The 16041-nt window shown below is 42.1% G+C and overlaps 1 protein-coding gene across 2 annotated transcripts in view; it reads left to right on the top strand.

Moving 5' to 3' along the window:
* Positions 1 to 16041, top strand: part of LOC109909867 (dipeptidyl aminopeptidase-like protein 6) — a 155250-nt gene that overhangs the window by 53646 nt on the left and 85563 nt on the right. For both annotated transcript variants that reach the window (XM_031796710.1, XM_031796711.1), the window contains exon 2: positions 7649 to 7763. In XM_031796710.1, coding sequence (XP_031652570.1) covers positions 7649 to 7763 — 115 coding nt within the window. The remainder of the gene's footprint in view (positions 1 to 7648; positions 7764 to 16041) is intronic.

Below are 16041 nucleotides of genomic sequence, written 5' to 3'. Positions count from 1 at the left end.
TGCTCCCTGCCTGTTTCATTACATTGGTGTCGGAAGTGAGCGGACTTTCTAGAGACTGAGAAATTTGCTGAACTGTCCCAGGAGTTTGTGAGATTTGTGAAAAGATTAGGTAACCAGTAAATGAAAAAGGGGACACTCTGTATTGATCACTAAGGGAGGGTTCCAGAGGCCCTGTTGGAAATGGCTGGTCAGGGCTTAATACTCTTTGTGTTGCCTGCACCCACCTAATGAGACACATCTATGGATCGTCACATTCAGAGAAATCGAAGCCAAAGGCTCCATTTATCAGTCTTGAAGGGGACCACTATCTTTTGCAAGTTTATTTCTCTTCGTCCTTAATGGCAAATCATTTCAGACAGCGCCTGTTGAAATCAGATATAGCATTATAGATATTCTACATATAAGAATCTTTCCATACTGGAAATGGCAGAATTACAGTGCATTTGGAAAGTACTCAGACCCTTGACTTTTTCCACATTTTGTTACGTTACAGCCTTATTCTAACATGGATTTTTTTAATCCCTCTCCCATATTGACAAGGCAAAAATGTTTTTTAAATATTTTTTATTAGCAAAGTTATTAAAAAAATAAACATAAAAAAAACTGAAACATAACATTTACACAAGTATTCAAACCCTTTACTCTGTACTTTGTTGAAGCACCTTTGGCAGTGATTACAGCCTTGAGTCTTCTCGGGTATGACGCTACAAGCGTGGCACACCTCTATTTGGAGGGTTTGAGAATCCTTTGGGTGCCTTTTGGCAAACTCCAAGCGCGCTGTCATGTGCTTTTTACTGAGGAGTGGCTTCCATCAGGCCACTCTACCATAAAGGCCTGATTGGTGGAGTGCTGATGGTTGTCCTTCTGGAAGGTTCTCCCATCTCCAGAGAGGAACTCTGGAGCTCTGTCAGAGTGAACATCGGTTCTTGGTCACCTCCCTGACCAAGGCCCTTCTCCCCCGATTGCTCAGTTTGGCTGGGTGGCCAGCTCTAGGAAGAGTCTTGGTGGTTCCAAACTTCATCCATTTAAGAATGATGGAGGCCACTGTGTTCTTGGGGACCTTGAATTCTGCAGAAATGTTTTGCCTCGACACAATCCTCTCTCAGAACTCTATGGACAATATTATATATATATATTGCTCTGACATGCACTGTCAACTGTGAGACCTTATATAGAAAGGTGTGTACCTTTCCAAATCATGTCCAATCAATTGAATTTACCACAGGTGGACTCCAATCAAGTTGTAGAAACATCTCAAGGATGATCAAAGGTAACAGGATGCAACTGAGCTCAATTTCAAGTCTCATAGCAAAGGGTCGGAATAATTACGGATACAAGGATTTTATGTTTTTATGTTTAAAAAAATGTGAAAACATTCCTAAAAACCTGTTTTTGCTTTGTCATTATGGGGTATTGTGTGTAGATAGATAAGCAAAATGTGTTATTTAATCCATTTTAAAATACAGTAAGGCTGTAACATAACAAAATGCAGAAAAGTCAAGGGGTCTGAAGACTTTCCGAGTGCACTGTATGTGATCAAATTCTGAATTCTTTGATGGAAGTGGTTATGTGGTGTGCCACAATCGGAAACACAAATTGCAACAAAAAAATAACATGATTCTGGGGATTTTCATAAAAATGTAATCCAGTCTTTTAGAGGAAGGACTGTTAGTATGTAGCTCCATTTTGAGTCTCATAGTAAGGGGTCTGAATACTTGTGTAAATAAGGTATTTCTGTTTTCTTTTTTATAAATTCCAGAGAGGAACTCTGGAGCTCTGTCAGAGTGAACATCGGTTCTTGGTCACCTCCCTGACCAAGGCCCTTCTCCCCCGATTGCTCAGTTTGGCTGGGTGGCCAGCTCTAGGAAGAGTCTTGGTGGTTCCAAACTTCATCCATTTAAGAATGATGGAGGCCACTGTGTTCTTGGGGACCTTGAATTCTGCAGAAATGTTTTGCCTCGACACAATCCTCTCTCAGAACTCTATGGACAATATTATATATATATATTGCTCTGACATGCACTGTCAACTGTGAGACCTTATATAGAAAGGTGTGTACCTTTCCAAATCATGTCCAATCAATTGAATTTACCACAGGTGGACTCCAATCAAGTTGTAGAAACATCTCAAGGATGATCAAAGGTAACAGGATGCAACTGAGCTCAATTTCAAGTCTCATAGCAAAGGGTCGGAATAATTACGGATACAAGGATTTTATGTTTTTATGTTTTAAAAAATGTGAAAACATTCCTAAAAACCTGTTTTTGCTTTGTCATTATGGGGTATTGTGTGTAGATAGATAAGCAAAATGTGTTATTTAATCCATTTTAAAATACAGTAAGGCTGTAACATAACAAAATGCAGAAAAGTCAAGGGGTCTGAAGACTTTCCGAGTGCACTGTATGTGATCAAATTCTGAATTCTTTGATGGAAGTGGTTATGTGGTGTGCCACAATCGGAAACACAAATTGCAACAAAAAAATAACATGATTCTGGGGATTTTCATAAAAATGTAATCCAGTCTTTTAGAGGAAGGACTGTTAGTATGTAGCTCCATTTTGAGTCTCATAGTAAGGGGTCTGAATACTTGTGTAAATAAGGTATTTCTGTTTTCTTTTTTATAAATTTGCACAAATAATAAATTCAAACCTGTGTTATCTTCGTCATTATGGGGTTTTGTGTGTAGATTGATGAGGATTTTTATTTATTTAATACATTATAGAATAAGGCTGTAACGTAACCAAATGTGGGGGAAAGGAAGGGGTCTAAATACATTTCGAATGCACTGTTTAGTTGTAAGCCTTTCTTAAGAAACATTTTAATTCATTAGATGATGATCTTATTGAAAATACTTTGATGGTTGACAATAAGAAACAGGAAACCATTCACTTTGAGCAAATCATTTTCATGCGGGTTATTTATGCATAAACTGACTCTCTAAATAGAGCTTTGGATGTGTTACACCATTTCCTTTGCTATTTCTGTTTCGAACTTCAGTATGTCTGTTCTGTAGCATGAAATACAACCATTTAGGGGCTAAAAGGTTCAGGGTAATGTTTCTATTCATGGGAGCCCTCTGATGAAGTCCACATGCTAACCGATGAACAGGAGAATGAAGGGATTGAGCAAATGGACTGAAAATGGGATTTTTCTCCAGGAGGTGACTGAAAGGCAGGCTCAAAACGACTGCAATTTTGTCCAATTCCAGCCTTAGAATGAATGTGGGATCTTATTTTCCAACTAAATGGAAAATTGCCACCAAATTGCATGCTCTTTGAGATGGACGACACAACTTATCTTCACAAAATCATTTTCTGGTCCTTCCCAGGCTGTTCACAGGGTTTTGCTAAGTATTTACGACCTGCTTCCCAGATACCTTTGAACATCGTTTTCAGACACACAGGAGTGCAACAGGAATAAATTGTGCCCCTCCTCTCCCACAGATAGACGGGGAAATAGACTGAGCTAGTGAAGTTATGTCTTTCTTTGATGCTTTGAGATCACAAAGCCCGAGGCGGCGACTGTGAAGTGTGAATTCCATTGAGTGTAAATGACTTTGAATGTATAAAGAAATTGGTGTGTTCGGTTGCATGAACAAATCTGTGACGTGTGACACAAGGACAATAAGACATGAAAATTGCATTGGTGTATTTTTGGTTTATTGCATTGACTCTGGCATTTGTGTCAAGGAAACACTGTACATTTCCTATTTCTTTGCAAAGGCATTCCAGACACAGTAGTTCTGGTTTGGCTTAGGTAGCGGATAGGAACTAGGTTACATAGCTTGTTTTATGTTATTTGACAAGGAGATGAACTGATATTGGCTATAGGCTGGGAAGAATCAGAGTATCTTGCAGCTGTTCCACTTGAGATTTTAGATTCATATGGAGGCAAATGTTTCCGTGTACCTCACGCACTCTCTCCTCAGAATTATAATGCACCTTTCACAAGGCGGTTGCATATTAATTAGCCTAGGCCTACAACATGTCAGTGAAGTCCCTTGATCATAGTTAACTAATGCTGTGATGGTACACTACATGACCAAAAGTATGTGGACACCCCTTCAAATGATTGGATTCAGCTATTTCAATAACACCCGTTACTGACAGGTGTATAAAATAGAGCACACAGCCATGCAATCTCCATAGACAAAGACTGGAAGTAGAGTGGCCATACTGAGGAGTTCAGTGACTCTCAATGTGGCACCGTCATAGGATGCCACCTTTCCAACAAGTCAGTTTGTCAAATTTCTACCCTGCTAGAGGTGCCACGGTCAATTGTAAGTGATGTTATTGTGAAGTGTAAACGTCTAGAAGCAACAACAGCTCAGCCGCGAAATGGTAGGTCACACAAGTTCACAGAACAGGACCGCCATTCTGTGAGCTTGTTGCAACCGAGTGCTGTCCTCGGTTGCAACACTCATTACCGAGTTCCAAACTACCTCTGGAAGTAACGTCAGCACAATAACTGTTTGTTAGGAGCTTCATGAAATGGGTTTCCATGACCAAGCAGCCACACACAAGCCTAAGATCACCATGCGCAATGCCAAGTGTCGGCTGGAGGGGTGTAAAGCTCGCTGACATTGGACTCTGGTGCAGTGGAAACGCTTTCTCTGGAGTTATGAATCACGCTTCACCATCTGGCAGTCCAACAGACGAATCTGAGTTTGGCGGATGCCAGGAGAACGCTACCTGCCGCAATGCATAGTGCCAACTATAAAGTTTGGTGGAGAAGGAATAATGATCTGAGGCTGTTTTTCATGGTTGGGGTTAGGCCCTTTAGTTCCAGTGAAGGGACATCTTAACGCTAGAGCATACAATGACATTCTAGTCGATTCTGTGCTTCTAACTTTGTGGGAACAATTTTGGAATGCTGTTCCAGCATGACAATGCCCGTGCACAAAGTAAAGGTCCATACAGAAATGGTTTGTTTAGATCGGTGTGGAAGAAGTTGACTGGCCTGCACAGAGCCCTGACCTCAACCCCATCAAACACCTTTGGTATGAATTGGAACGCCAACTGCGAGCCATGCCAAATCGCCCAACATCAGTGCCTGACCTCACTAATGCTCTTGTGGCAGAATAGAAGCAAGTCCCCACAGCGATGTTCCAACATCTAGTCAAAAGCCTTCCCAGAAGAGTGGAGGCTGTTATAGCAGCAAGGGGAGGACCAACTCCATATTAATGTCCATGATTTTGGAATGAGATGTTCGATGAGCAGGTGTCCACATACATTTGACCATGTTAGAGTATGTATTCCTTTACCTATTTTATTTGATTGGATGTTAATTAGATTGCATGAATGCCATACACATTTAAGTATGACCAAAAAAACACTCACTACTAATTAGAGATGAACATATGTTTCTTCTTTCAGATAACCTTGCTGATCAATATCTTCAAGCAATTAAAAATGTTACTCTGTTTTGGCTGTTATCGCTTGGCACCGAAACACAATTAAACCTAATGACAGTCACATGTTGACTCAAGCGTGCAAAAGTGATGCGCTTGACAAATATATTTGCAAGTTAAATTAGGTTCTACCAATCAGCAACTTGTGGACAACTTCCACAAGAGAGCATACCCATGGAAACATTATACTAGGGGACCTACTCCACGCAGCAGTCATGATCATGATTAAAAACATCAATAATTGTCCTTGCAGCGTCAGGGCATCGTAGCCCCACTAGCGTTTTGTATATTGATGTGTTTGGTTAGTCAGCTGTGACTTCCCGCTGGCTGTTTACAATACAATGTGTGTGTGTGTGTGTGTTACAATTGTGTGTTACAATTGAGTGCTACTGTGTAGGTGTTACAATGAGTGCAGGTCTATTATATTGGGTATTATGTAAAATCCCGAATCTGTTGTGGACACTCCAAAAGAGAGTGATGTTTGTCCTCTCATGCTGGCACAAAGTGGCCGATGTTATTGTTTAAAAGAGCCTCACTGAGCCTCAGTTGTTTGTTCTCCCTGCATGACACTCACCCAACCAAACATATTGGACTATATAGCTCATGATTATTGTTATTTTGCAGGATTGCCAGGCAAATGATTCACTAGTAGGCTACACCATTTGTATAAACTTGTTGATAAGGGATGTGTCTGGCTCTGTTTGTGGGGTTGTTTACGTCACAGTCCACTAACTCTCCTCCCGCCTGCTGTGACCAGCCCTCGGCAGTGACCCCTGCGAAAGCACCCCCGTTTCGCCGGAGCACCGCCAGGGATTGTGGGAAAACAGGTTGTTGGTTTTAATGAGGGTGTGTACTGGGCGGTGTGGTAAAAAGCCCCTGCTGCTCTTATCTAATGATGTCTGCCGCTCCATTCAATTGAGCAAAGGAGGTCACTAGAAGGCTTACCTCATAGACCAGACCACTCTATTCCATTAGAGTGTGTGTGTGTGTGTGTGTGTGTGTGTGTGTGTGTGTGTGTGTGGTTTGTAGTTTCTCTTAATTAAGACCATAGCCAAAGGTACTAGCTACATACCATCTTCTCAGGTCTTTTTATCCCCCCCCCCACCCCCACTGTAAACAAATGTAAAAGTTATTAATCCAGCTATTTTGATGTTTTAGGCTTTCAATATCCTTTTCAAATAATTACTCCTAGCTTGGATGTTCTGTTTGTTGTGTTTGTTGGAGCTGAACTGTAGAAATGCCAAACTTTCTTTCATCTTTGAGTGCGATTTTTGACAGGTGTGGTTGATGTAGGCCATGTTGTTGTTGTTGTTGTTGCTGCTGTTCTAAAGTAAAATAGGGGGTGCTTATATGTGAGGTGTGAAATGGAAATGGTTTTTTTGACTCCACCTGAGACACCCTCAGAGAGTGGGGACTCGTTGTGGCTGCTGCTGCTGCAGCATACGTCTACTGGTGAAATACATTTCTTCACCAAATCCTCAATAATATGGGTTGTATAGTCTTTTGTGACAAAAAGGAAAAGGTTGAAAACCTTCTTCTCATTCAACTCCCTCCATACCCTGCAGAGACCATTTATCAAATTCGATATTGATACTTATTACTTTTCCATTTAATTTTGCACTTAAAACAATATTAAACCTACTGTGTAACTTTACTTGTTTCATTGTTTCAAGTTTTCTCCTAAAAACACAACTAATTTGAAATCATTTTTCTAGCAAAAAGCCTCTTGGCGCCGTTCCCCCACCAAAGTCACCAATGATCCAAAAGCTCAATTTTTATCTGTCACATTCATTTGCCAGTGATGGCTGCTGACTCCTTGCCTCATTAATAATCCCCCCTCCTCCACTCCTCCTCCTGCCTTTTGCTTGTGGCAATTCTCCTTGAGAATTCATGTTGTTGTTTCTGTAGTTCACACTCGTCCTTGACAGACCCATCAATTTGAGTTCTCTACCTTTCTTTCCTACTCCTTCCATTTATTGTATTCATTCTTCCATTGTTCTCTCTCACTTTCTGTCCTTTTCTTCCCCCCTACTGTTTATACTAACAGACAGTATCACTCCATTATTTCTCTCTCCCTTACCCCTTACCCACGTCTCCTTTATTTTTCCCTTTCCTTCTTTTACTCTCCATCTTACGACTACAACCTTTCTCTTTTTCACTCTCCTCTCCTATTTTTCTCTCTCCTTTCTTTCTCTGTCTCTGACCGTGTGTTTCTCTCTGTCTGTTTTGTGTTTCCAGGAGCTGGTTGGGAGTAACCCTCCTCAGAGGAACTGGAAGGGTATTGCGATAGCCCTGCTTGTCATTCTGGTCATCTGCTCCCTGATCGTCACCTCGGTCATCCTGCTGACACCAGGTACGTGGAGAGGAGAGAGGAGTGGAGGGGAATGGAGAGGATAATGGAGAGGGGAATGGAGAGGAGATGAGAATGGAGAGGAGAATGGAATGGAATGGAATGGAGAGGAGAGGGGATGAGGCTGACACCAGGTACAGGGAGAGGGGAGGGAAGGGGAGGACAGGTTTCACACCAGGTGCGTGGAGAGGGGAGGAGAGGAGAGGGGAGGGGCCAGGGTTGACACCAGGTATGTGGAGAGGAGAGAGGATGGGAGGAGAGGAGAGGAGAGAAGGTTGACACCAGGTGTGTGTGACTGAGAGGAGAGGGGAAGGGACAGGGTTGACCACCGTACCATACGCACAAACAGGTTTAACATGCAGCGTGTGTCACATTATCTTCCAATGTCACAGAGTAGTGCACTCGTAGCTGCAGTGCAGTGGGCTTGTACTCTACCGCAAACACGAAACATGTTCACTGCATGTAGATGGAGTCTTTTTTTCTGTTATGTGTTCTCACATGGGGCTCCCGAGTAGCACAGCGGAAATGTTTACTTACAAGCCCTTAACCAACAGTGCAGTTCAAGACGAGTTAAGAAAATATTTACAAAATAGACTAAAGTTAAAGTAACGCAATAAGAATAACAAAAACCATGCTATATACAGGGTGTACCGGTACCGGTATTGAGTCAGTGTGCGGGGGTACTGGTTAGTTGAGGTCATTTGTACATGTTGGTAGGGGTGAAGTGACTATGCATAGATAATAAACAACGAGTAGCAGCAGTGTACAAAAGGGGGGGGGGGGGGGGGGGCAAATGTAAATAGTCCGGTGGTGATTTTATAAATTGTTCAGCATGGCTTGGGGGTAGAAGCTGTTAAGGAGCCTTTTGGTCCTAGACTTGGCGATCCGGTACCGCTTGCTGTGCGTTAGAAGGGAAAACAGTCTATAATTTGGGTGACTGGAGTCTCTGACAATTTTATGGGCTTTCCTCTGACACCACCTATTACACAGGTGCTGGCAAGAAATTTGGCTCCAGTTATGTACTGGGCCATACGCACTACCCTCTGTATCGCCTTACGGTCAGATGCCGAGCAGTTGCCATACCAGGCGGTGATGCAACCGGTCAGGATGCTCTCGATGGTGCAGCTGTAGAACCTTTTGAGGATCTTGGGACCCATGCCAAATCTTTTCAGTCTCCTTAGGGGGAAAAGGTTTTGTCGTGCCCTCTTCACGACTGTCTTGGTGTGTTTGGACCATGATAGTTCGTTGGTGATATGGACACCAAGGAACTTGAAACTCTTGACCTGCTCCACTACAGCCCCATCAATGTTAATGGGGGCCTGTTCGAACTGCCTTTTCCTGTGGTCCACGATCACCTCCTTTGTCTTGCTCACATTGAGGGAGAGGTTGTTGTCCTGGCAACACACTGCCTGTTCTCTGACCTCCTCCCTATAGGCCGTCTCATCGTTGTCTGTGATCAGGCCTACCACTGTTGTGTCGTCAGCAAACTTAATGATAGTGTTGGAGACGTGTTTGGCCACGCAGTCGTGGGTGAAGAGGGAGTACGGGAGGTACACACCCCTGAGGGGCCCCAGTGTTAAGGATCAGCGTGGCAGACATGTTTTTGCCTACTCTTACCACCTGGGGGCAGCCTGTCAGGATGTCCAGGATCCAGTTGCAGAGGGAGGTGTTTAGTTCCAGGGTCCTTAGCTTAGTGATGAGCTTTGTGGGCACTATGGTGTTGAACACTGATCTGTAGTCAATGAACAGCATTCTCACATAGGTGTTCCTTTTGTCCAGGTGGGAAAGGGCAGTGTGGAGTGTGATTGAGATTGCGTCATCGGTAGATCTGTTGGGGCGTTATGCGAATTGGAGTGGGTCTAGGATGTCCGGTATGATGGTGTTGATGTGAGCCATGACCAGCCTTTCAAAGCACTTCATGGCTACCGACGTGAGTGCTACGGGGCGATAATCATTTAAGCAGGTTACCTTTGCTTCCTTGGGCACAGGGACTATGGTGGTCTGCTTGAAACATGTAGGTATTACAGACTTGGTCAGGGAGAGATTGCAAATGTCAGTGAAAACACTTGACAGTTGGTCTGTGCATGCTTTTAGTACCATTTCTGGTCATCTGTCTGGCCCAACAGCTTTGTGAATGTTGACCTGTTTAATGGTTTTGTTCACATCGGCTACCTAGAGCATTATCATACGGTCATCCAGAACAGCTGGTTACAATTGTAATTTCTTATAAGCGTCCGGATTAGTCTCCCGCTCATTGAAAGTGGCAGCTCTAGCCTTTAGCTCGATGCGGATGTTGCCTGTAATCCATGGCTTTTGGTTGGGATATGTACATACGGTCACTGTGGGGATGACGTCGTCGATTCACTTATTGATGAAGCCGGTGACTGAGGTGGTGTACTCCTCAATGCCATTGGATGAATCCTGCAACATATTCCAGTCTGTGCTAGCAAAACAGTCCTGTAGCGTAGCATCCGTGTCATCTGATCACTTCCGTATTGAGCGAGTTATAGGTACTTCCTGCTTTAGTTTTTGCTTGTAGGAATCAGGAGGATAGAATTATGGTCAGATTTTCCAAATGGAGGGCGGGGGAGAGCTTTGTATGCATCTCTGTGTGTGGAGTGAAGGTGGTCTAGGATTTTCTTTCCTCTGGTTGCACATGAGACATGCTGGTAAAGATTTGGTAAAGCTGATTTAAGTTTGCCTGCATGAAAGTCCCCAGAAACTAGGAGCGCCGCTTCTGGGTGAGAAATAATATAGATGAGAACTCTCTTGGTAGAGAGTGTGGTCTACAGCTTATCATAAGGTACTCTCTCTCAGGCAAGCAATACCTCAAGACTTCTTTAATATTAGAAATCGTGCACCAGCTGTTATTGACAAATATGCACACACCCCCACCCATCATCTTACCAGACGTACCTTCTCTGTTCTGCCGGTGCATGGGAAATCCCGCCAGGTCTATGTTATCCGTATCAACGTTCAGCCACGTCTCTATGAAACATAAGATATTACAGTTTTTTATGTGCCGTTGATAGGATAATCTTAATCGTAGGTTGTTTTCGTTTTCCAATGATTGCACATTAGCAAGAAGAACGGATGGCAGCCTATCGATAATTCTCTTATATTACGGCATTCACGACATTACAGCTGGAACTTAATTTGGCCAAGGAAAATGGCTCAACAGAATGAAATCCTCAAAAACAGTTTTGAACAGGCCTATATTGCAGCTACTATCAACAAAGTTGATTGCCTTTTTTTGTATTTTTTGTATTTATTTCACCTTTATTTAACCAGGTAGGCTAGTTGAGAACACCTTTATTTAACCAGGTAGGCTAGTTGAGAACACCTTTATTTAACCAGGTAGGCTAGTTGAGAACACCTTTATTTAACCAGGTAGGCTAGTTGAGAACACCTTTATTTAACCAGGTAGGCTAGTTGAGAACACCTTTATTTAACCAGGTAGGCTAGTTGAGAACACCTTTATTTAACCAGGTAGGCTAGTTGAGAACACCTTTATTTAACCAGGTAGGCTAGTTGAGAACACCTTTATTTAACCAGGTAGGCTAGTTGAGAACAAGTTCTCATTTGCAACTGCGACCTGGCCAAGATAAAGCATAGCAGTGTGAACAGACAACACAGAGTTACACATGGAGTAAACAATTAACAAGTCAATAACACAGTAGAAAAAAAAGAGAGTCTATATACATTGTGTGCAAAAGGCATGAGGAGGTAGGCGAATGATTACAATTTTGCAGATTAACACTTGAGTGATAAATGATCAGATGGTCATGTACAGGTAGAGATATTGGTGTGCAAAAGAGCAGAAAAGTAAATAAATAAAAACAGTATGGGGATGAGGTAGGTAGACCTACCCAACAAATGACAGAAATAGGCAAATGCTATTTATTTTACAACAGGCCTATAATAATAATAATTTTTACTATTAATGACTAAACAGTTGCTAATAAATACGAAAATAAATAAATGAAAGGTTGAAAATTGCATCAAACCTGAACAGTGACTTGCACACAGTCCATTTGGCTGTGCAATATTGTTGTCCATTACAATATTCTTCCGTAACTTTAGTTTTACTTCAATGAAAATAACTCCATCTTCACAATCAACAGTATCCTAGGCAAAGGCTCCTATTACTTGCTCTCTCTTTCTTTCTCTCTCCTCAGCAGCAGGTGCACGTGAGGTGAGCAGCTGGAACCAGTGTCAGCTGGACATGAGCTATACGTTTTATTGAGTTGCAATTAGCTGACATAGATAACAAGCTTGCACAGTTCTCATCAAACAAACATTAAACGATCAGAGAACAGGTCCAATCGGCTCATGTCTGTAAATCAATTTTAATTGCACATAACCGAGACTGTGGAAATTATATCAGAACAGACCCAGAGCCGAGACAAAAGTCCAAATTTAGGATCTTGGAATTTCAGGTCAGTTGGACCCGTGAAGACATTTAACACAGACACACATAGTGGCATTTATTTTCCATAGACCTCTTTCTTCTGAAGCCAGTCAGAATGTCCTTCAGATTGCAGTGCTAGCTGTGCCACTAGAGATTCTGGGTTCGCGTCCAGGCTCTGTTGGAGCTGGCCGCGACTGGGAGACCCATGGGGCAGCGCACAATTGGTCCAGCGTCGTCCGGGTTTGGGAAGGTTTTGGCTGGCAGGGATATCCTTGTCCCATCGAGCACTAGCGACCCCTGTGGCATGCCGGGCACAGTGCACGCTGACACAGTCGCCAGGTGCATGGAGTTTCCTCCAACACATTGGTGTGCGGTATCCACTTGGTAGTTACAGTCTTGTCTCATCGCTGCAACTCCCGTACGGACTCGGGAGTGGCGAAGGTTGAGAGCCATGCATCCCCTGAAACACAACCCAACCAAGCTGCACTGCTTCTTGACACAATGCCCATTTAACCTGGAAGCCAGCCAATAAAATAAAACATCTAAAAATTTAAAAATCGGGTATCACGTGACCCTTGAACGAGATGGCCGCATGAACTAAGTTTCCAATTCTTAATCTTACCTCCAATTCAAGTTTAAACTCCTTTTGGTTTTGTCAAAAAGACGACCTCGCACTCTGTTGAAGGCATCCTTTCTGAGCTGAGATCCCAACGTACAGAACTCAACATCAAATTAGATGGCATTAACTCTCAGCTCAGTGTGATAGGGGGCAAGGTGACAACCCTGGAAAATGCTTTGCCTGACATCAACAACAAGAGAACCGTCAACGCGGGGCACCTGGACGAGAATGAATGAAAACAGAATGAAAACAGACATTTCTCCAAACTGTAAAAGATGTACCTCTGAAAGTGGAACCTATATGCATGTATTTTGGAGCTGTAGAGAGATTGCCAGATTTTGGCAATCTATACATACTGCTGCACAGAAAATACTAGATGTACAGTTTGATATGACCCCGTGTCTCTATCTTCTTAATGCCCAGCAGGACTTTGTGCTTGATCCTGACAGAGAAAATGTGTTTATGACTATTACATACTTTGCTAAGAAATTTATTATTCTATTGTGGGCCTCTAATACTTCTAAAATGTGGATTGACCAGATTGTTGACTTTCTCCCTCTTGAAAAGCTCACTTATGAACTCCGCAAGAGACAGCCCAAGTTTGATAGACTCTGGTCTCCACTACTCAACTATATTTCAAATTGGACAGAGTGAATGTGGTGATTAAGGAAATGAGCAGATACATGTTGTGTAAGGTTCTGTAAAAACTAATTATTTGCTCGTCATCTCAACTAAGGCTGGAAATAGCTAATAAGAACCTTGATAGTGCTGCTGCAAGTTTTTATATATATAAATATATATTATTTTTTAATATGTTTATTGTATTTTTATTATTATTGTTAGTTTTTGTTTATTAGGTCTGTCACATCTGTGAATGTGGAATGTGTTTTGTTGGTTGATTGAAAAAATATATATATATTAAGAAATTAATGTTTTTCAAGCTCTGTTTGGGAAGATTTACATGAAAAGCTAATCAATAGGCCATTTGTTTATAGTTTAGCTCACAGAGCCCCTTGATGTGTTTTATATTCAGGAGGAGCCATATCGATCAATATAAATACAAATATATATTATTACCAAGTTACTGAGAAAAGTTACTTTTGAAGGTTTTGCTTGAACTCGATGAAAGATTACTTTTGACATTCAACCAGATGCTTAAGTCATTTTCTTTCTTTTTTTGGGGGGGGGGGATTTTACCCCCTTTTCTCCCCAATTTCGTGGTATCCAATTGTTAGTAGTTACTATCTTGTCTCATCGCCATGCGTCCTCTGAAACACAACCCAACCAAGCCGCACTGCTCCTTAACACAGCGCGCATCCAACCCGGAAGCCAGCCGCACCAATGTGTCGGAGGAAACACTGTGCACCTGGCGACCTGGTTAGCGCGCACTGCACCTGGCCCGCCACAGGAGTCTCTGGTGCGCGATGAGACAAGGATATCCCTACCGGCCAAACCGGACGAGGTCAATTGTGCGTTGCCCCACGGACCTCCCGGTCGCGGCCGGCTGCGACAGAGCCTGGGCGCGAACCCAGTCTCTGGTGGCACAGCTAGCACTGCAATGCAGTGCCCTAGACCACTGCGCCACCCGGGAGGCTTAAGTCATTTTCTTAACCGTGTGAAGAAAATGGATGCATTTAATCCATTACTTGCATTTTTCATATGTCTGTTATCAAATGTATATAATCGAAACAGGAAGCTTTCCCCCCACATTTCAATCTACTGTGTATTCAGTGTCTCGGACCATTTATCTGTCTTGTCCTGATAAATCTGTATATAAATCTGGAAGTGACTAATGGCATTTTTATCACTAATACTCATTATTAGGCTTGAAAAAGGGCGGGTATATTACTTGAAACCTTCCAAGTTTACCACTAAACTTATCAAGGCACAAGGCGAGATCCAGATGCAGACACAGGAGGCAATTGGCTGGAGTCTTACAATGTTTATTAATCAAAAGGCAAGAGAATGGTCATGGACAGGCAAAAAGGTCAAAACCAGATCCAGAGTCCAATAGGTACCGCAGGGCAGGCAGAATCAAGGTCAGGGCAGGCAGGATGATCAGGCAGGCAGGAAAGTAGTCCAGAGTCAGGCAGGGGTCAGAACCGGGAGGACTATAAGAAGAGAATAGAAAAGGACTATGGGAAAAACACGCTGGTTGACTTGACTAAACATACAAGATGAACTGGCACAGAGAGACAGGAAACACAGGGATAAATACACTGGGGAAAATAAGCGACACCTGGAGGGGGTGGAGACAATCACAGGAACAGGTGAAACAGATCAGGGCGTGACAAAACTACCAGAATTTTGGGATATTTCAAGGATTTTATTTAATCTATCACAAAATATCTAGTGGCCCTTTTGGGTACTTCAGATTATCACAGGTGTCTGTAATTATCTCTCGTGGCCTTATCACAACAAATAAATGAAATGAATAAAAAAAAATAGGATTTTCCCCCAAAAAAATGAATGACAAAGCTGTAAAACATTATTCTAAATATAAACCATCAACTTAATGAATACCATTGGTGTTTAATATGAAGGTTTTAGCATGAAATATCCTTTATATAAATTTACACACTTTTGTATTTATTTTACTGTCTCAGTTGTCAGTGTTTTGGGGTCAAACTGGAGGCAATTGTGAAAAAAGTCAATAGTTGGATGAATTGCAGAGTTAATAAAAAATCATGCAATTGTTGATTAGATTCTTTTTTAATTATTAATAGGATATTTTCTCTTGAACCATAAGGCCTATCTACCAGACACTCATGGGCAATATGGACGCAGATATAATCAATTAAAACTATACATTAATACATTTTTGAATAGTTATTCAAGTATATATTATCAAAGTTATAAATTACCAAAGTTCTGATAGATTGCCCCAGATTTTCTGTTAATTACCCAAATTACGGAAGATCTGGTAACTTTGGTAAATTACCGGTAGTTTTGCAACCTTAAACATGTAGGCTTGCTTTGTTGTTTTTATTAATGTTTTGTCCATGTCGGCATATTTCCTACCAGAGATTTATCTGGTTTAGTATCCTGAAATACAGTAGTTCTTCAGTTGCCCCTCACCAGTTTTTATCCGATGCATGGGCCCACCAAACCAACTGTATCCAAGAGAAAGTGTGCATGAGTTATATGGCCTACCGTGAAAGGCATAAAGCACACAAGACATTCAACCTTCCATTATCACAAATTTTATTCCATAGTAGTTTGCAGGTAACTGAGTCTGTAGTGACTTACCC

Source organism: Oncorhynchus kisutch, linkage group LG18 (assembly GCF_002021735.2).
Source record: "Oncorhynchus kisutch isolate 150728-3 linkage group LG18, Okis_V2, whole genome shotgun sequence".
NCBI lineage: Eukaryota > Metazoa > Chordata > Actinopteri > Salmoniformes > Salmonidae > Oncorhynchus > Oncorhynchus kisutch.
The sequence above is the reverse complement of the archived record's forward strand: the minus strand, read 5'-3'. Positions and strand labels throughout refer to the sequence as shown.